Source organism: Rousettus aegyptiacus, unplaced genomic scaffold, assembly GCF_014176215.1.
Source record: "Rousettus aegyptiacus isolate mRouAeg1 unplaced genomic scaffold, mRouAeg1.p scaffold_m13_p_6, whole genome shotgun sequence".
Classification (NCBI taxonomy): Eukaryota; Metazoa; Chordata; class Mammalia; order Chiroptera; family Pteropodidae; genus Rousettus; species Rousettus aegyptiacus.
Genome location: NW_023416309.1, coordinates 113,766,446 through 113,787,694, shown reverse-complemented (window position 1 = coordinate 113,787,694; position 21,249 = coordinate 113,766,446). Strand labels below are relative to the sequence as shown.

Below are 21,249 nucleotides of genomic sequence, written 5' to 3'. Positions count from 1 at the left end.
TGCGTCGCAGCCCGCCGCCCGGCCCCGGGCCCGGGTCCCGCTGTCTGTCCTCGCAGAGTCAGGCCGCAAGGCCTCGGGGGCGTTTCACGGGTGTCTCACCGCTCAGAGGTGGGCACGCTTAGGTCCAGGCCTCTGCCCCTGGCGTTACTCCCGTGATTCTGTGCCACTCGGTGGCAGAAGGGGGATCGCCTGGCGGGCCCCCCCTTAAGCAGGTGAGCCCTTGGCAAACAGAGTTTTCTCAGGCCGCTGGCGAAAGCGGAAGAGAGATGCGCAGGGCGGAGGGGGCGTCGCGCGGGCCAGGTGCCCGCTGCCGCCCGAAGACCGAGCGGACCAGCGGGGAGGCGGGCGGCCTCAGGCGGCGCAGCGGCCCCTGCTGACGGCCAGCGAGGCGCAGGCCGTCGCTCCCGCCGCGCGCCCTGCAGCTGCGAGGAGCCGCACCCCGCGGGGACACCAATGCGCCCGCGCCTGCGGGAGCCCCGTCAGCCGGCGCTGGGCGCTGCTCTGGCGCCCCGAGCACAGAACCTGCTCGGCCCCAGCACTACGGGCGGACATATGAACGGGGTTGTCTCAACCCCTCGGTTGGTGGCGATTTGGCACGCGGCAGTTGAAAACCGAAACACAAGGTCTGGACGTTGTTCACAGACGTTTCAATTTTTTTTTTGCCCCCAATTTGTGTTTGTCTTTTAACTCGACATACTTCCTCACAGGCAAGTTTTATGTTTATCTATCATCACGCTTGCCAAACTCCTCCTGTCTGGCCTCCGTACTTTGCATCATGCGGACAAAGACCTTCGTCGCCTCACGATGGCAGAAAGTATTGCTTCACGTTCTTCTGCCGCTTCTGTGGTTTCTGGAACTCTTTACTGTACCCGGAACTGGTTTTTTTGTAAAGCGTGAAATAGGGGTCTAACTATTGACTTTCAGGTGGACAAGTGATCAAAAAATATTTAGGGATTTAAAAGTGCAGCCTAGTTTTGTTTACGTAATTTTCAAGAGCTAAATTCCCGGGCGACGCTCCCGGGATTCTCTGCCCCGCCCCGCGGACCCGTCTGTTTTAATCCTGGCACCATTCTGATTGTATCGCTGCAGACCGATACTGTGTTTTGATTCCTGACAGGGCGATTGTCCTTCATTAGCCTCCTTTTTCATAAATGTTCTTGGATATTCTGGTGCATTTAGTCTTCCAAGAGAACTTTACAGTCCAGTTGTCAAGAACGGAGCGTGTTTTCGGCGTGGATACGGAATGACCTCCAGCACACAGCGATGAGCAAAAACAAAGCAAGAAACAGAGCGGCGGGTGGAACATGCAGCTGCTTGTGTAAAAAATATACACACATCCTTGTAACTTTGTTTTTACGTGCAAAAATATCTTTAAAAGAATACACAAGAATGAATAATACCAGGCGCTTCTGTGGAGGGGGCCGGGGGATGGGGGCTGGGGGCCGGGGGGACGGCAGGCGACTCTGCCACAGAGTGCTTCAATTGTGAATCATTACTTCTTGATAATAAGTAAATAAACATGTGAAATACATTTAAGTTCACCTAAAACATCTCATTATGGATTTCAACTGGAACCGCACTGAACTGTTTATCAATTTGGAGAGAAATGACATTTTTTTATATCGTGCATCTTCAGTTCAGTCGTGAGGTTGTTCCATATACCGTTTCATGTTTGTTAATAAATTGTATCATTTTCTTCAGATAGGCTCACTCGCTTCTTGTAAGATTTATACCTAAGTATTTTATGGTTGTTATAGCTATTGTGGGTGAGATTTTTACAAAATTATAACTTCCAACTGGATCTTACTGGTGTGGAAGAAAACTGTAGACCTGGCGTTCGGCTACGTCATTGGTTTCTCGCTGCTTCCATTGCCTTTTTTTTTTTTTTTCCCATGGGTAACCTTGAACCTTACAGGTGAGCAAACAGTTGTGTCATTGGTAGAGAATGAGAAATTCATCATGTTATTCCCCAAATCGGTCCTTCACGTATTTTTCTCGTTTCTTCCATCCTGGAACCTCCAAACCGTGCTCGCAGTAGAGCTGGCCGGCATCCTCGCCTCTCCTGGTTTTAACTCTGGTGCTTTCCACGGAGTTAAGCTTCCTCGTTAGCTCCTGATAAATGCTTAGATAGAACTTCCCTTCTAGCCCAGTTTAGGATGGACAATGAGTTTTATCAAACACCACTGAGCATCCACCAGAAAATATTTTTTTCCCTTCTCCTTCAACTGATGAATCATAAAATGCTTCCTAATTTCAGATTTTTCCGGAAGGAAGCCCTTCTTGACGCAGGGGTATTTTTCTTCTCGTATGTTGCAGAGCCTCAGCTCTCGTTGCTGAGCAAACACCCAGCGTTTGCTAGTATTTGATTCAGGATGTTCGCACGTCGTCAGCTGACCTCTTCACAGTGTTCTGTACCGCAGTGAGGATTACGCTGCACGGGGAGCCTTAGGGGGGGGGGGGGCGTCCCCGAATAACATAGGAGTGTCTGGTTTCATCCTGCCTGCAAGCCTGCAGCATTTTTCCATTTCCCTTCAGAACTGAAAAATGTCGCCAGCTCTGTCTAGGCATGTTTGCTTTTTCCTCTCACCTGCGGCTCCACAAGGCCTGTTTCCCTCGCGCTCTGCGAATGGTTTCCTTTGACGACACTAGTTAATGCCCCTGACCCCTGGGACTCTGTCTCAGGGGTATCGCCCCTTCCGGAGCGGCCGACCATGTCATCTGTCTCCTCCGCGAAGGGGTTCTGCGCTGAATTCTGGGGAGACTTTCTCAGATGAAGATTACTTTTTTTTTTCCGATGATTACTTTAAAAAAAAATTTTTTTTTTTTGATGATTACTTTTAAATTCCAAGTATCCTTTTCCCCAACACTGTGCTCTCATCTGACTGATGAGCTGTCCGCTGAGATGCGCAGAGCACCGACCGGGCCGGCGCCGCGAGGCTCTGCTCCGTGTTCCAAGCCCGGTCTGTCCGCGGAGGCGTCTGGCCACCAGGCCAGCCCCGCTCCCCTCGCGACTGGGGACAGCCGCCGATGACTCATATTTTGACGTGCAGGGTTCTGGGTCGGTGGCCTTGCGCTCTGTCCCTGGCGGGGCGGGCAACCGGGGACGCCGAGCCCACGAGGCGCGCGGACCTTCCCGGAAGCCCCGCCGGGGGGCGCTGGTGCACTCGCTGCAGGCGCGGGGTGGGGGCTGGGCCCGCTTTCGGGTTGGTCTAAAACCCATTACGTGCGCGGGACGCGGCTCTTTTTATCGTGGATGTCGCGTCCTTCTCTGTTCGGCGTTTCTGTTGCTTTGGCGTTGACCAGGGAGGAGCGCTTGCTGGCGAGCACCTGCTCGGACCCTCCGGTCCAGAACGTTCTCCCGCAGTTCTCAGGGTCCAACCCGTTTCTTTCCGGCCACGCCTGGGACTTCCGTGGGATTCAGTTTTCTTCCGCATCTTTTTAGGTTATTTTCCGCATCGTAGTATTAATACAGAGGTGATAAAGAACGTTGGACGCATTTTCTTAAGCGCACAAACACTAAAATAAACCCCAGAGGCTTAAGGAAGGAAGCCATTGTCCCCTGTGACCCACGACCCCCGCCCCCCCACGTGCGGGGTGTCGCTTCAGTAGTCACAGTGCGCGTATTGAGTCATAGCCCTGCTGTCTCATCTGGTCCAAAGCCACCGGTTTCCCCTAAATCGGCGCCTACGCCCAGCTGGAGGCCCCCAACCATTCGAGCCCTTGCGCCCTGGGTTGGCTTCGCCAGGGCGATGGCGCGTTCCCGCCTCGCCCGCTCCCGCTCCTCCGCCGCCCGGGGACGCGCCCGCGGCACGCAGCGCGGCTCACGCTTCCTGCGCTCGTCGCCGGCGGCCTCGCAGGTCTTGGCGTAGCGGCAGCGCACGCCGTGCAGCGCCTGCTCCTCGCGGCGCCGCGCGCACGCGGCGATCGAGTGGCGGTCGTGGCTCCTCTCCAGCTGCATCTGCAGGCGGGCCAGGTGCTGCTGGACCCCGTAGAGGTCCACACCCAGCTCCTGCCGCTGGGCCCGGCTCTGCTTGGCGGCCACGTCCTGCCGCGGAGAGAGAAACGCGGTTGGCGGGAGGAGGGCACGGCGCGGGGCGCGGGGGACGCGGGGGGCGCGGGGCGGGCGCCACGCACCAGCTCCTGCAGCTCCAGGGTCAGCTTCTGTATCTGGCGGTTCAGGTAGCTCTTCAGAGCAGCCTGGAATCTTAACATCAGGGGCTGCAACGACGCGAGCACACCTGTCAGCTCCCCGTCGCCGCCCGCGCTCAGCCTGTCGCCACCGCTTGGGGAGGGGTTAATGGACATGGACGGGAATGGCTCCCACTCCGGGCCCTCCCCGCTTCCGGGGCGCCACGAAGTAAGGACACCAGAGGCCTCGTCCTGACTGCGCGTGTTCCAAGCCGGGGCGGAGGTCCTAGCTTTACTCCAGGGGCCGACCAGAGGGAGGTCCTAGCGCAAAATGAGCACCCGGCCCCCTTCCCGGCGCGCGCCCATCACAGAGAATGATGCGGCCCCGATACCAGCGGTGCCGCGGCTGAGAAACACTCCCTCGGGGCACGTGGCCTAAAAGGAGACTATGCGTTACCAAGCAGCCGCCGAGCCCCCGCGGGGGGGATTTGGGCCACCGGGTTGGATGAGAATGTGGCATGGGGTGGGGCGGGGTGGGGACCGGGAGCTGGCGGGCAGGGAAGGGCCGGAATGGCAGAGGACAGCGCATGCGCGCGGGGCCAGAGCAGGCCCGGGGACGCTCTGCGTACGTGGTCTGGGTCCAGGACCACCAGCTGCGACCCGTCGTCTTCCGTCTCGTCGCTGCCCTCAGACTCCGCCCTCTCCAAGGCGCCTTCCTCCGGCTGGCTTGGCAGCCGGATGCTGTCCAGGAAGGAGGGCTGGCGTCCTTCCCGGGGGTGGGCGTCCGGCTCCTCCAGGGGGTCGCCTGGGGGACAGTGAACGCCGCTGGGAGTTGGCAGCGTCGTCCACACGGCCGACTCCCAGCTCCGTGTTGCGCGTGGGAAGGAGGGAGGAAGGGCTGGCGAGCGGGCCGGGGGCAGAGGCGCGGCGCGCGGCATCTTCTGCCTGCAGGTCGCCCACGCCGCGCGTCCCCGGGGACGGGTACCGTTTCAAAGGCGGGAAGAAAGGCCATGTATTCTGTAGGTACTTTTCTTGGATACATGAATAGCGAGCAGAGAGGGGGCTTGTACGGAGGGGCTAGATGGATTTAGGGGGAACGGAAGGGCACGGCCGATAGGCTGAGAGGAAACGAAGTGGCCGCGGGCCGCGTTTCGGCCTCTCCGGCTGCCTGGGCTGGGGCGGCCCCTCTCGGCGCCTCACGCGCTCCCGCGCGCGCCGCCTCTTTGCCGCGTGTGAGGGGAGCGAGACACCTGCCGTGTGTGTCACATGCAGTGAGAAGTACCCTGTTTTCCAAGTACACAACCGCGGGACACAGGAGCCAAGCAAAAGAGACAGGGCCGTGCTGCACAGGAGGGCCTCCGAGACCCAGCAAACAGACACGCATCCCCGGGCGCTGTCACCGGGCTCATCTCTGAGACCAGGAGGCCGCAAGCCGCGGCGGTCGGGGCTGTGGGCTGGGGCGCCATCGAATCTCGGGCAGGGCCTGGTTCTGCCACCTCCTGGGACAAGTTACTGAATGACTCTTAGGGTCTTTGCACAATGGCGAGCAGATCCCACCTCATCGGTTAGCGTGGAGATGAAATGTTCACCATGTCTGCTGATAATAGTTTTATGCTTCGGCTCTTAGCCGAGCAGGAAAGGAGGTGATGTGTGCAGTAGCCCGGCACGGAGGGGCTGTGAGGGGTCCACCCGCGGGTGAGTGCCGTGGTACCTGGCCCCCAAGCGAAGGGCTCCTCCCAGCTCCGGAGCAGCTCTTCGAAGGACTTGTCGCTGCTCCCCTGGCTCAGCCTGAGGTGGCGCCATCCCCCGGAGGTAGGCGCCGTCTGCAGGAGCTCCTCATGAGACATTTCCTAGAGCAAGAACAACCAAGCCTGCATCACTGAGGGCTTCATCAGGACCGAGGGGTCATTCAACGTGATTCGTTACAGTGCTCAGAATTGAACATGATTGTTAAAGGAATAGAAAACCATCTGGAGATAAACATTACTTGGCTTTTGCAGATGGTCAAAATGGAAATCATCCCGCCCACACCCCAACGAGGAATCCCGGGGAGGCCTCTGCGTGTTTCGATTTGAAGCGAAGTGTGGACACGAGGGACAGGCGACCGGTAAGCATGGGTTCCTTTCCCGCAAACACCGACCTCCCCAAGAATGGTGAGCAGCCCCTTTGAGCATCCTCTTCGTGAAAGCATACGGGAAAGAAAGCCTTGGCCCTGGGCAACGGTCCCTCGAGGGGCCCGTTTCTTCTCCCCTTTCAGACCATTCCGCTTTAGGGACATTTCGATAAGGAAATATTTCCCCTCGATTAAAACCCCGGCCCCATTTTAGTTGTAAAAGAGACCCTTGTAATTATTATTGTCGACAATAATTATTGCTGATGATGAACTGGAGAAGGTTCCCAGCCACAATGACCCTACACAACCCTAGCAGGGGAACGCTAGTCACTTCTCTTACCTGTGGGGGAGGTGGCCTCACAGAATTAAAGACCTTGCCTGGGGTTTGAACAGCAGCCAAGGGTGTGTTCAAAGCCGGCTGCCTCGACCCCCAGCTAATGCTCTTTCTCACTCTACTTCCCCAAGCGACACTGGCTCTAGAAATGACGGCTGCCACATCCGGAGCCTTAGTGACATCAGTGGGGACCCCAAGTCAAATGCCCCTCTCTGGGGTGTCCAGACAGGGCTTTTCCTAACGAGAAGTCAGCGAGGCCCCCACACGCCTCTGGACTCGGCGGCCCCCAGTCTACATCCCGTCTCTTCTAGAGAGGAGGGAATTAGGGCTCCGTCTTAGAGTCTGTCGCTGCCCTTCTGGTTGGTCAAATCTGGAAACTGCTTCCCAGCGAATTTTCCGGAAACTAGGCCCCAGGGTGGGAATCAGGTTTACGGCTCCGCCGGTGACCTGCGCTTCCAGCCAGTGGTCCCCTTAGGAGGTCGACACACTGTTCGTTAATTCTTAAAAGCAGTCTGGGCCTGATACGTCATTTGTAAACATGAAGCGTGAGTGGAGAGCGGAGAACGTTGATCACGTGAGGCTTTGCAGGGCGGGGCCACACTGCCTCGTGGTTCAGGACGGTGGCTTTGTAAAAGGGCGGCCATCGGCCATCCCAGCTGCATGGCCTGGGGCAAGGACGGCCCTTTGCCTCTGTTTCCTCGTTTGTGCATGGGGACGACAGGAGTCCCCACCTCATAGGGCTGCTGTCGGGGTTCACTGCGACAAGGGCATGCATCCCAGAGTCCACGACTGAGGAATGCAATGCTGTCTCCCCCGCCCTGCCCTCCCCGCCACCCCATTCCCTTCCAGAAAAATCCGGACCTAAGGCCCACGGGTGAGGCTGGCTAATGTGGGGTGAGGGGCTGGAACAGGGGGAAGGGGGTGGTTCCTGAGGCTCCCCTTATGGGGGTCATCGCAGCCATTCCTATGTCTCCGTGGCCATGCGGAGCGGACGGCCACCATGCTGGGCAGCACACACAAAGAGCATTTCCGCCCCCGCGGGAAGTTTGACTGGACGGCACTGCTCCGGAGACCGGACACGCACTGGCCTCGCATGGACCGTCTGGGTCTGGGGACACCGCAGGCGGGTGCGACCCTCGGCATCCTAAGGCCCGAGTTCGCGCAGGAATTTCTAACAGAGTTTGCAACTTGCATTTACGGCGTACTCCGAGCTCCTCGCACAGGGCGGCAAAGCACACGGACAGTGAAACACCTGCGTTAAAGGGACCTCGGGGACACTCACCGACTGGCCAACCCCGCGTCCAGAGGCGCCCCGACCCCTTCGCTCGGATGAGCCTGATACCTGCTGGGGCGGCTCTGTGGAGGCGACCTCCTCATCCCTGGATTCCGACAGCCCGAGGGACTCTCCGTCCTCAAAATCAGCCTCCGTCCTCGCTTCTTTGTCCGGGTCCGAGCGGCCAGCGTCGTCTTCGGGCGCGTCCTCAGGACCGATGTCTGAGGAGCTCAGGTCTGTAGAACTGCCTTTGCCTTCGGGGGACGTGGTTTCCACGTCGGACTCCGACTCCCTTCCGGACTTCGACGCCTTTTCCATTCCCGCTTCCTCGTCGCTTCCAGCTTCCTCGTCCTCACTTTTAACTTCCCCGTCATCTCGGGCCTCGTCACCGTCTCTGGCCTCGTCACCGTCTCTGGCCTCGTCATCGTCCCTGGCCTCGTCATCGTCCCTGGCCTCGCCATCGTCTCCGGCCTTGTCATTGTCTCCGGCTTCCTCATCATTTCCAGCTTCCCCACTGGTTGCGACTTCCACACTGGCTGTCCCCTCCCCTTCAGAATGCTCTGTAGCATCCACAGTTTCTTCATTTTCCTGGTCGCTGGTCTCCTCTGTCCTTGACACCTATGGCCGTGTGGCAGGGAGGCGGGGGGGATCAGGAAACAAAGTTTAAAGGATCTCGCGAGGCTTTTATTCTCGATAGTGTCATTATCAAAGCCTGTGAAGTGGCCTTCACAAGCTTTCGAGCGTCACTAAGAGATTACATTTCATGCTCTAACTTATCTGCACTCTCTCGTTTTTTTGTTAGTAATAATTTTGTACCCTTCATTTCAGTAAGTGAATTCTGAACAACTCAGGCCATCTAAGAGTAGGTTGTCCCTGGTGCTCCTCACTGGCCACCAACACGCCACGTGGGGTGGAGGGAAACTGAGCTTCTCTGTGACTGCACCGAGTCTGTCCTCGGGCAAGTCCCAGCCCTTTAATTCCCAGTGAACACGAGCCCAGCACGACTCACCCCACAGGGAACCTTACCCTGTCGCCTTCCTGATCCTCGTCCTCCTCGTCTTCAGAAGTCCAGGGTCCTTCCTGGCGAGACCTGGTGGCCCAGAGACAGCGGGATCATTTCATGTAATAGCCCTTCTTTCCCCTGGCATTCGTCCCTGCCCGATGTCTGCATATCTATTTACTTATTAATTATCTGCCTCCCCTCCAGGCTGTTGGCCATGACTTTGTCATGTTTGTCCCTAACCCCAGAACTGAATCATGCTTGTCACGTGGCGGGAGTGCCACAAAAGAGTCACTACATGCATGCATGCATGAATGAATGGAGTAAGACGATTATCAAAGGATCAAAGGAACGGCACAGATAGACCACGCCAGAAAAGTCACCTTAAATACACTCGTGTCTGTGACAAAACCGGGGAAAAGAGAGACCAAGTAAGAGGAAACGGCACCAAAAGGGCCGACGCGCTGTGAACTCTTGGTTGGATAGTACCTGAATGTCCCGGATGACATTCTTAAAATTATTTGGGTTTGTTTCTGATCAAAAAACGCAAGCGCATTATGTTTTAAATAAAAAGTCAAACTAAAACACAAATGTGTGACACAGACCATAAAAATCCCCCGTGACTTTTCCTCTCCTTCTCAAGTGGTAATAGTAAGATTTAAGGTATATTCTTTCAAACATTTTTCTATGCGCGTGCGCGCACACACACTCTAAGGCAGGGCTCACGCTCTGCATACCATTCATTTGGCATTCAGCCTTTTCACTTAATGTAACCTGACTTCTTTCCCTGAGGTACACAGAGACCTACCTTAAAATAAAAAAATAAAAAAACTGAGAAATACAGAGGTGTCTAAGGTCAAGGGCAAATTCTTTAAAATACTTTCTATGCTTTCGAAGGAGGCGTGAGAGCAGAGCAGGGCCTGGTGGCAGGCTCATCGCGGGGAGGTGCGGTGGAGACCCTGGTGGAGGGGCTGCCTGACCGCGGGGACCCCCAAGTCCGGTCGGGGGTGGGGAGCCTCACTTTCAGGAGGTGGCGGGGGCTGGGCGGGTCCCCTGCTCCCGGCGTCCCCGCAGGGACAGAGCCCAGAGCCCGGGGTCCCCTTCCCGGCAGCCACAGTTGCACCCCGGCTCCGGCTCCGCGGCAGACGCTGCCAAGCGTCGTGGTTGCCATGGTCACCGGGGGGTTGACAGGGTCCCAGGTTTTAGAGGGCGGTGCTCTTAGAGCGAGAGGAAAGAGAGGAGGGTACCGCGGTGGACAAAGGGACGGGCGGCGAGAGGGCGAAGCAGCCGGGGGCGGGCGCGGGAAAGGCCCGGAGAGGGGGCACGCGAGGGGCAGCGGCGGGGGGAAAGGGGAGCCCCGGGGGCTGCGGAGCGGGCGAGGTGCGGGGGCCGCTCCGAGCCCCGCGGTCCGACGGCGCCGCTTACCCGCCGGCCTCGCCACCCGGCTCCGCCATCTCCCGTTGCTAGGTGACGCTGTCAACATCCGGCGGGCGGAGACCGAGCGCGCGCCGCGGGCCGGGCGGCCATTGTGCCATTTCTGTGCACCAGCCACAGACTCTCAATGTGCAAATACATTAAAGCATAAACATGGATCCTCCATCTCTGCGTCTCCGCCCGAGCTGTGCCCCACCTGGCTCAGTTTCTGTAAAGCGACACCGTGTCAAAGTGCGTCCAGTGGGCACCGCCGATACCTCCAGGGGACCCCGCGGGGCACCCGGGGCCTGGGACATCGAAGTGCCGGGGGTTGCAAGCAGTGGGGGGGGGGGGGAGGGGAGGGGGGCGCCAGGGGCCCAGAGCCAGCTGCACCTTTGGGGCACCAAAGACCCCAGCCTGGTGCCCACCGGTTCCTCTCTAGAGCTGGGGGCTCGGCGCCCCCTCAGCGGGTTCCGGCGAGAATCCTGGGCGCAGGAGGGATGCCCAGCGGCCTTCTGCCTGGTGCCCTCCCTTCCTCCCCCCAAATTAGGAAAAACAGAAGTGCAGAGGGCGGATGGAGAGGGCGAGCACGCATGTGGGGGGCCCCAGGGGCCCCGCCTTCGCCCTGGGGCCCGCGGGGCTCGCGTCGGGGGCAGAGTCCGTGGCCGGGGACCCCGGCGGGCCGCAAGGGCAGGAATTCGGGCGGCCGGCGGCCGGGGACCTGGGACCAGACGGCGGAAGGCGACCGAGGCAGGGCCGGGTCGGGACCGGGGCAGGCGGGAGGCGGCCTGGGGCCCGGGTTGAGCCGAGCTGGGCCGGGGGCGGGGACCGCGCTGGGCCGGGGGGCGGGCCGGGGGCCGGGCCTCGCCACTCGTCCCCGCCCCGCCGCGCCTCACTGGCGGCGACAGCGGTTGCGGCGGCGGCGGCTCCCGGAGCCGGCTCGAATCCGGCCCCCGCTGTGGGACCCGGGTGGGTATTGGGGCCCGGCCGGGGGCCGCGGGGGCAGGGTCCGAGGAACCCGCGGGGGATCGGGCAGCTCCTCCCCGCCGCGGACGCAGCGGGCGCGCGGGGCCGTGGGGCTGCGGCCGCGGGGCCCGGCATGGGCCAGCTGCTGGCCGCAGCCTGGGGAGGTGCGGGGCCCGAGCAGGGACCGGGAGGCGCGCAAGCACCCCGGGTCATGCGGGAAGCATCTTGGGGACCCTCTCGGCGGCGGTGCGGGCGCCCCAGGCTGGGAGTGGGCCTAATTCGTGGAGACTCGGTCCCCGCCTGTCTGGAACCGTGGACCAGGGAACTTGGGGTCTTTGTCTGGCTGGATGGTCGGAGCACGCGAATGAGAAGTCGTAGGGGCTGCTGTTTGCCCACGGGGCCCCCCCAAACTGTGCTGTCCACCCCGCAGGGCGCGCGCTCTTAGCCTTCCCGGGCCTTCGGTGGTCCCGTTAAGAACCGCGTGTCAGGAAACTCACTTCCCTTAGGCCCAGGCTCTTCCCCCTTGTTCTTTACTTTAAAAGAAAGAAGAATGGAAAAAAGGAGAAAGAGAAAAATAGGCAATGTAAGATCGCTAAAAATAACCTAAAGAACCCTGCGAGAAGCCCGTGAATCTTGAAATCCTGTTGTTCCCACGCTGGGAAGTCCGTGTCATATGTCGGCCACAGTCTAGTTCAGATTCTTTTCAGAAATAGAAAAGGACAGGATCCCCAGTCTTTCCTGGGGAGAAGCTTGTTGCTCTGCCTCTGGTTGTCGTGGAGGCGGGGACAATTGTCCAGCCCCTGTGACTGGCCCTCGCTCTTTCTCTACCGCGGAAAGAGGGAAGGGGTTCTCGAAAAAAGGCCAAGTGATGCACCCATCATCAGAGGGCCCGACCCACCCCAAGGCCCAGATCCCAGAATTCCCCTCCGTCAAGGATTGAGGGGAGCACTTTCAAAACTCTCGTTTGTTTTAAAACTTCCTCATTAGAAACATTAACATTTAATTGAGTATCAAACACTTTTAAAGAGCCTTTTAAGAAGCTTTTGCACAGAAAGGATTATTAAGGTGAGGAATGCCTTTTAGTCATAATTACCAAGCTCATTATCAGGCCTGTGCGTTCCGCATCGCTTGTTGGCTAGTGGCTGTTTATGGAGACCAGAGCCTCAGAATATGCCGAGGAAAGATCTTATCAGTGGACATTTTTAATCCCCTGCCCCTGCCCGGTGATGATGGTTGTTATATAAATAGCTTCTGATTATCATGCATGAACTCACATAACCCACAAAACCCCTAAAGTCAGGACTGAGATTATCCCCATTTTATAGATGGGGATACTGAGGCTGAGAGAAGTAACTTCCCCCAGATCATGCAGCTAAGAGTGACAGAACTAGGGGCCCAGGATGCTCCAGCCCCAAGAAACGACTGAGCCACACTACCTCCCCTGTTGTGACTGGCCTCTGACGTTCACAGGCACACACTTCCCCTGTCTCTCTTTGTGCAGATAAGACAACGGCGTTGGCTCTGCAAAGTGATTCATAAAAATGCAAGGGAGTGGGACCGGTTTCATGTCACCACTAGTGGCTAATATCGGTTGTCTGCAGAGGGCTTCCCAGGCCTCCGATCGTGCTGGCCTCTCTGCCCTGGGTTTTAGGTAGCTCACTGCAGGGGTTAAAAATGTGGCCTCTGAAATAAGTTTAAACACCAACCCCAGTACACGGTGGTGACTTAATTCCTCTGTGCCTTAGTTTCTCCATCTGGAAAATGGAGGTAATACAGCCAACTCAAAGGCCTGTTGCAACAATGATCTAAAGGGTCTATTACTTGGCACCGCTAAGGGCTTGTTACTGTTTATTACTGTTATTAATGACCGCTATTTGGATTTTCGCATGTAACTAGACGGGTAAAAACATTTTGTTTTGTTTTTTGATTCTTCGTATGTGTGGTTCATCAGGCGGAAAATTAATCATTAGCAAAAGTGTAATTCTTCATTTAGGTGTATTTACACACTCTCGTCACTGTAACCTCGCGGGGCTTGCTGGGGGCCTGGGTCCCTGCTGGCTATTCTAGGGACGGGATGAGTGGATTGCCTGGCAACACAAATCTTGAGTAGATAGATATTTTACCGTGTCTCCCCCCAGCCGTGGGACCCTACTTTTTCACAGGCTTTAATCCTCTCTTGTGAGATCAGCTACTTGGTTTGATACAATGCGTGTGTGGCGGGGGTGGGGGTTGGGGGGGTGCTTGCAGGTGCAGCAGCGGTAGTAGCAGAGGCGGATTTATTGGTGTACATTGTATTTACATTGTTCTAGTGTTCCCAGGTCCTCCATAAAGTTGCAGGGCCTTCAATAACATTGTTTCATTCAACTGTTTCACTGTAACACTGATGAGACGCCTGGGAACCTAACTGTTTACATCAATTAGCCTATGGCAAAATGAGTTTCGTTGTAGGTCATTCGCTTAAAAGTCACAGAACCTATCTATGATGTTTCATGAGAACTTGCTGTATTTGTGTTCCGTCAAGTGTTGATGAGTCCAGTGCCCAGAAAAAAAAGCACAAGTCTGTACCTTTTCCCCATCCCGCAAAAAATAAATAAATAAAAAATTGAGGGGAAATGGTGTAGAAAGTTTTTTCTCCTTCACCTCAGTGGTGTTTTGTTGACACTATTGGCCACCTGTGCATCCTTCGGGCACCTGGTCTTGCATCTCTAACAGATCTACTTTGATGAGCTTTCTGATATCTGGTTTGTGATCTGCAGCTTACCCTCTGCCTCCTGAACTTAAATGGCCACCCTCAGAGGAGGAGAGAAGCTGGGCTGAGAAGCTCGGTCGTACGGCCAGCACAAGGAAGGGAGCGGCAGGAGCCGCAGCCCGTCGTCCTGCCTGAGTGGCCGCCCTTCTCTGGCAGAGCTGGGGACAGCGAGTGTGTCCAGATGTCTCATGCTATATGCGATGAGCGACCCACACGGACCTGCCAAAGGCAGGCGTGGCAATGTGGCACACCTTCTCCGTGCTCTTGCTGGACTGGCCACTGTCAAAGCCGCCGTGATGATTCGGCGCACCCGGAGCCTGGGGCCACGCTGGCCTGCACGGTCTGGGTTCGGGGCTGCTTTTCACGCTGCGTGACCCTGAATTCAATAGTCTGATGAATTGGTCATTACTATCTGGAAGAGCTGGAATTGGGGCAAAGAGCACACTTGACAGGTGTCATTTGACACCTTTTCTCTTTTCGGTTTCTGTAACTAAATGCTTTCCTTAGACAAGATCAACCGCGTTGCTTTTCAGGGGCGCAGTCAGTGCATTTCCCCCCGGTTGCATTTCTGTTTGGTGGTGCGAGGCTCCGGCTTTGCCACAGCGGTGAGAACCTCGGCGTCTTAAAGTTTACAGGAGCCACCTAGAAGTCAACGCTTCTGGTCCGCTTTGGGGCCGGTTGTCAGTTTCCTGGCCGGATTTGCATCTTTCCCTGCCTTTTCGGATGAGTCCTTCCTTAGTTCCCAGGCCTGGCTCATTTTTAAAGTTGGTTTCGTCTCCCAGGACCTACTTCCTTGGCTCTTTCGGGGGAAATGGTAGTTCGGCCAAAGCGACAGCTCAGTCAGGCCCCCAAGTCTGCCCTCGGCCTCGTTTCTTACTGTCTTGTCCGGTTACAGCCTCTCAAAGGTCCTTTCCTTGTGGCAGTTGGTCCCAGGGTCCCGCATTAGCGTTTCTGCCCTAAACTTTGCTCCTTTATTTTAAATGCGAGTCGTCTTGTCCTCACTTCTCCGCAGAGGCCCTGCCCCCAGCCTCCCGTCTTAGCCGTGTGAATCCCGAACGCCGTGCGTGTGTGCAGCAAATACTTATCTCTTCTGCAATAATCCCGTAACTCAAAGTTAAGTACAACCAAGAGGAGGGGTCATCTCAGCCCACAGGTGTGAAGGAGACCCAGCTTCCCCAAACCGTGTCCCCCAGGGAACAGGACTCCGATCTGGGCTGCCCGCAGGATTTTCGTCACCCTTTGAACGTGGAGCTGGGGGTTCCCGACAGGCCGCGGTGCCTCTGCCTGCTTCGCCTGGTCCTGAGAGGGAGGGGGCGGGGGCCTCCCCCGGCCGTGTCAGCAGCAGGTGTTTTGTGGAGGGAGAAGGTCCCGTTTGCGTCCCTGGCTTGTGTTTAACATGGCCTCGTCTTATTCTCGCTTTTCGTTGGGCTTGAGGGCAAAGCAGATGAACCAGTTTCTGCGGGCCACATGACTAGAGCTCAGGGCCTTTTGCTCCCAAGCAGCCCGACAGTGACAAGGCCAGAGGAATAATTGCCTGTGGGCTTCGTCACATGTCACACCCTCCTAAGTGTCCAGTGGCCTCCCCACTCCCTGCCCGCCTCCCCCCACTGCGGCCAGCAGCTGTCACAATGGGTACGGACTGTGTCCTTCGGGTGCCTGGGAACTGCTGGCCCCATGGGATGCCGGGACCGCATCCCCACCTGGGTAGGGCTGACCACGTGACCCAGCACGTGACCCAGGGTGGCCCCGAGGCAGGTGCACGGCTCGGAGCGGTGAGCAGGAGAAGTCGGGGTGCTGCCTCTTTCCCAGTGGCTCCAGGCTGCCATTTCTTCAGTTTTCCTAGGAAGGTTCCAGAAGACACATTTGCACCTCGGCCCCTATCTGTTCCCCTGTTTGGGACTTGACGAGCCCCTTATGCCAGGACAGGAAATTGGGGTTCGGGGCCGAGGAAGCTGCCCGGGGCCAGTGCCAGGCTGTGAGCGGGCGCCCTTCCTTTGTCCTGTCCAGCTGCTCCCCCGGGTCACGGGCCCAGGGGCTCCCGTCCTGGTTCTGGGCCAGGGTCCTCATCCTGTTGCTGAGAGGACAGTGGCTCCGCCTGGGGTGTGACGGTCAGTGGGCGTAGACGGAAACACCCCCCCCATTAGAAGTCGGCTCTATCCAGGGTGCGTGGTGTTCTGCCATCCACAGAAAAATGGTCCCCAAAGTTGTCTACTGCTGATCCTGGGAACCCGTGACTGTGTCTGGTCACGTGGTGGAGCGGGATTAAAGTCACAGATGGAATTACGGTTATTAATCAAATGCCTTGGAGGTGAGAGAGGGCCCTGGCTGCTCCTGTGGGCCTGTGTCACCACGGGGTCCTTGGGAGAGGAGGGGGGCCGGAGAGTAGGCGTCAGAGCGATGTGAGGCGGGAGACGCAAGTGCCATTGCTGGCTTTGAGGGAGGAGGAATTCGGGTGATTCCGGAGGCCAGGAAGGGCGGGAGGCCAGATTCTCCAGAAGGAGCCCGCGGGAGGACCCGGCCCTGCCGACACCTGGGTTTTAGTCCGGGGAGGCCGGGTGGGGCTGCCGACCTCCGCACCGTGGGCTGCTCCGTTTGTGGCGTTGGAAGCCGCTCGGTTCCGGCGATCTGTTGCCGCAGCCGCAGGGAACCAGGGCACGCGGAAGGCGCGCGCTTTCGGCGGCCAGCGAGCCCGAGACGCGCGTCTTTTCTAAAGGGCGTCATTTCACAATTCGTGTTTTGTTCATTTCTGGCTTTTCGGTGACTCTGCCTCTCTCCCTGCCCAGAAGGACTCTCTCTCTCTCTCTCTTTCTTCGGGTATAAATCAGCAAACCTCGGCGACCGCGTTTCGGGTCTGATGTTTACCCCGCAGTGTCAGCTAGTGCAGAGCCCCGCCCCACCACTGCCACTGGTCAGACGCCTCTGGGCCCAGAGTCAGTGGCCGTGTGGCTGGCGGAGGGGACGTGCGTGGTCAACGGCAAGCCCGCCACTGTCCGCTGTCCCCTGTCCCCAGCCCAGCAGCGGGGCCCGTTCTGAGCAGGACTTTAAAAAGCGAGAAGTCTGCTGCTCCTTCCCCGCCCCTCCCCCCTTTTTCCTCCCCTCCGCCCTTCTGGGGTCCCTGACATCTTTCCTCTCCAGGCACCCCCCCCCATACTCCGGCCGCCTCCAAACCCCTCTCCTAGAAGCAACCTCAAGCTACCTTCACCCCCAGTTCGCCTTTCCCGCACGTGGCCAAGAGTCTGCCTCTCAGAGGCGTTTTAGTCCTTGAACAGCTGCGGGTGAGTAGGGTCGAGTGACGCCCAGTCACGGGTTTCTGCAGCGAGTTTCTTGTTTTACGAGCAGGTGTGTTTTTTCTGAGGGGAGGCCAAGTCGCTCCTTCCTTTCAGATTACACAATAGCCTATTTTGCAAAAATCTGGCCTGACTTCGTGGCCTCTGACGGCTCAGGGCAGCACGAAACTCATCTTGTTGTCCCACTGCGATCGGACACTTAAAAACCTGGCGTTTTTACTTTCTACCTTTCAAACCGTGACCTGCTCCTGTTTGTTTGTTTTTGCGCATCCAAGCGGATGCCCATGCCAGACCCTGGCCCGGCTCCCTGCCTGTCCTCCTCACACCAGCTGCCAGGCTGGCATTGCTACGCTTTCTGTCAACGAAAACGAGGCATTCGGAACTTGATTGAAGACCTTCTGGTGGCACAGCGTGAAAGGAACTTTCAGAGATGTCCTGGACGCAGGAGCCTGTCTAAAGTTGACGCGGACACAACCATTTTGAAATAAAAACACTAAGTACACCGTCGTAGGAGATGAGCTTTTTGTCACCACCGGGGGCTACCTTGAGCCGTTCCTCTCTCCGCCTTCATCCCTCAGGATCTGAGGAGCTTGTCGTGCTGGTACGAAGGGCTTTGAGCATCTCAGGCTGCTATTTTGATGTCAATTAACTCCGAATCCTTACTAGAGATGAGAAAAGTCAGGAGCCCCTCCTGGCTGCATGCAGGTTTCTCTCGGTTCCCTCTGGAGCGCGAGCTGATTTTGTGTGTCTTAGCATCTCTGCTCCTGGCATTGACAGATTGTACAAAACCTGCCCCACCCCCAGCTCCACTTGAGTCGGTCACCAGGCCTGGAGCAAGACCTCACACCCGTGTGTGTGTGTGGGGGGGGGGCTGGGCGTTCTACTTGCTCCGGGTTCTGTACCTGGGAGCACGGCGTGTCCCTGTGTGGGGGTGGGGAGCCGCCATGGACCCCCTGACTATACTAAAAGCTATAGGTGCCCCTGTGATCCTGGGCACCCCTGCGTCGCTGCCTGCCCCACCCGCCGACAGCCGTGGGGTCCCATGGAGGTCCCAGGTCTGACTTAGCCTCTCTGTGTGCCCTCTGCATCAGCGTCCAGAGATGAGGGCCTGTGAGCAGAGGGTGCCCAGGGAGCCCGCGGGCTCCCGACGCTGGGGTCAGGGCCGGACCCCTGGGGTCTGGGGCCAGCACCCTTCTCTTAGGCGAACCATCGAAGTGGCAAGCTGGCGGAGGGGCTGGGACCCGCGTGCTGCCCTGCGGTCCGAAGCCACCCGCCAGGGAAGTGAGGGTGTCAGGGAGGGGGGTACAGGTGCCGGGAGCGTTCCCCACTGCCCTCCCCTGCCGCCCCCAGGCTCCGGGCCTTCCTCCTCTCCCCCGAGCTGCTTCCAGGCAGGGCCGGCCTCTGCTCCGGCCTCAGCCCCCCCGCCCACCGGGCAGCGGTCAGGGTGCAGTTCCAGAAGCCAGCGGCCAGGAGCCAGGACGGCTGGGACCTTAGACCTCTAGGAGACAGAGCTACACGATGGCACCGAGGGGACCCCCACTTCCTGAGGTAGACTCCGGTCAGCTGGACTCAGGGCCTTGAGGAGAGAAGGACGTCGTCCTCTGCCATCCGTTTCCTGATCCACGAGGCCGGAGCCGCCTCATGACACTGACGGCGAACCTCCCCAGGGCCCCTGATTCATAGGGACGCCGAGGGACAGGAGGGGACACAGAAAGCTGCCCGTGCCGGCCTGTGGTGACGCAGCCAGTGCCTGACCAGGGGCCCTGAAGCCCAGGCTTCTCTGCCGGGCGCTTCCCGCTCACACCCTGGGACACGCGGGACCCCGCTCTTCCCGCTGCTCCGGGGGTAGGTGCGCCCGAGCTGCATTCATGTTCCTGCGACAGACGAGCCCTGGGCTGCTGGCGGGACTGAGCCTCCTGCCGTCCTGGACCCACCCACAGCTGCCCCTCGACCCTAGTTAACACCCAGCTGGTGACCAAGCGGGAGGCGGGGGACGGTGGGTCCACTGCACGGCCACTGACGTGTCCTTGATTTGCGCTGGTGCCAGCCTGGCCTGAGAGCCGGAGGGGCAGGTCTGCCTCCGGTCAGAGCCCCCCGCGCTCTCCCGCCTTCCTCTGGGGGTGGGGGGAGCAGTAAGCGATCTCGGCTCGGCCTGCAGACACCAGGGCGGCTCCTCCCAGACCCGCTGGGTCAGCAGCCCAGGGCTGTGGCCTCTGAGCGCGTCCAGCCCCTGGTTTGAGAAGCGCTGTGTCCGCTGACCCGCGGCTAAAGGCAGTAGTCTAGGGCTGGTGGGGCCAGGCCGCCGGGGGCCTCTCAAAGCCGCCTGTCCCCGCGGGCACCCTGCGCTGTGTGAGCGCGGCCTCTGTGCTTGCTCGCTCGCCGGGAGGTGGCCTGGCGACAGCTGAGCAGTTTGGGGACCTATTCTTCCCCTTGCCCCTCCTGAGAGGGTGGGGGGCTCACTCGGATTTGGAGTCACCAGCTGGAGGACGAAACAGCCACGTTAGAGCACCGCCAACTCAGAACGTGGGAGCTGAGCGGAAACGCACCCCAGTGACGAGCCCAGTGTCACCCCAGCCACTCCCACCATGGCAGTGGGCAATCGCAGGACGCAAAGCTGCGTTGGGGGGCTGGGGGCCATGGGAGGGGCACCAGGGGGAGCAGGGCCCGCAGCCTGAGCTGGCCAACGCCTGAGCACCCGTGGATGGCTTTTCCGGGTACATCCGCGCTTCGAATTAGGGGTTTTGAAATATCGAAAGTAGTCGCCGAACATTGAAATCATAAGAGAATAAATATAAACCGACGCGTGATGGGCCTTCGGCTCGGGAAGGACGATACGCAACATCGAAGTGATGAAAAGAAGAAATCGCTAGGCGAAAGTTGCCACCGGTTTGCATAGAAGCTGAAGACTTCCGCGTTTCAAATAGATAATACAACGAAAAGGCAAACGACGGATTAAGAAAAACACATACAGCACGATAGCAAAGAATTAAGATCTTTGCTATGTAAAGAGTTCTTACATATCGATAAGGACGCCGATACCCCAGTAGACAACTCGGCGACGCCCACGATCAGACCACTCGCAAGATGCGCCCGCGTGCCTAATAAACGCAGGACGGCCTCTGCCAGCGAACGGGCCATCCGAAGACCACGTTCCCATGACCACATTGGCAACGATGCGCCCACCAATGGTGCTGGTACCTTTGGAAGTCCACTGGGTGCTGCGTGTCAGGGGGTCCAGTTCACCCTCCCAGGAAAGTAGCCGAGGAGCCCAGCGATTATCCTCGGGCAAGCGTAAGCATGCAGACAGCGGGCTGTGGATACAGATTCAGAGTTTATTATTCCAGGAGCCACTCGAGGGGAACCAGACATCGGGCGCTGGTTGAAGAACGGTTCCTCCACGTGATGCGCACAGACGGCCACGAGCGGGGAAGGCTGACGTTTGGGGTTTCTCGGCTTGTTGAGAACGGGGTGTGCTGGTTTCCTGGCGCCGCCGCAGAGAGCACTGCGGACCGGGCCGCTCAGACCGCGGAGCCTGCCTCGGAGTTCCGGCCACACGTCCTGCGGTCGGCGCCCTCCGCGGCCGTGGCGGAGGCTCTGTTCCAGGCCCCTCTCCTCGGCTGGCCGATGGCCCCCTTCGCGTCCTCATAGATAGGTGTCCGTCCCCAGATTTCCTCTTTGAGAAGGACACAGGCCCGACCGGGCGAGGGCCCACCCTCGTGACCTAACTCTGACTCGATGACCTCTGACGACCTCTGTAAAGACGTGTCTCCAAGTAAGGTCACATTCTGAGGTCCAGGGGGTCAGAACCTGCACATGTGAATTTGCGGGGGGGAGGTGGGGGGGTGGGTGTGTGGAATACTTCACTCCGTGACACGTGGGAAATATAGGGTGACCGGAAACAGATACGATGTAATCCAGTGAGTGGTGTTTCTCATTGTTCGTTTTCTAAGAAAAGCGCAGAAGATGGAAAATACACAAGCGTTTTT

General features: G+C 58.4%; 2 protein-coding genes across 6 annotated transcripts in view; one reads left to right on the top strand and one right to left on the bottom strand.

Moving 5' to 3' along the window:
* The window catches only part of CCDC40 (coiled-coil domain containing 40), a 31,658-nt gene extending 20,616 nt beyond the window's left edge, over positions 1–11,042 (bottom strand). The window contains 8 exon segments of the mRNA XM_036223283.1: positions 3,826–4,045; positions 4,135–4,218; positions 4,758–4,933; positions 5,840–5,978; positions 7,918–8,466; positions 8,875–8,938; positions 10,707–10,801; positions 10,803–11,042. Coding sequence (XP_036079176.1) covers positions 3,826–4,045; positions 4,135–4,218; positions 4,758–4,933; positions 5,840–5,978; positions 7,918–8,466; positions 8,875–8,938; positions 10,707–10,801; positions 10,803–10,856 — 1,381 coding nt within the window. The 5' untranslated portion in view covers positions 10,857–11,042.
* A 110-nt stretch (positions 11,043–11,152) lies between these two features.
* TBC1D16 (TBC1 domain family member 16) overlaps positions 11,153–21,249 on the top strand; it is a 63,320-nt gene continuing 53,223 nt past the window's right edge. For all 5 annotated transcript variants that reach the window (XM_016143279.2, XM_036222652.1, XM_036222653.1 and 2 more), the window contains exon 1: positions 11,153–11,230. The gene's annotated coding sequence lies outside the window, so the exon portion shown is untranslated. The remainder of the gene's footprint in view (positions 11,231–21,249) is intronic.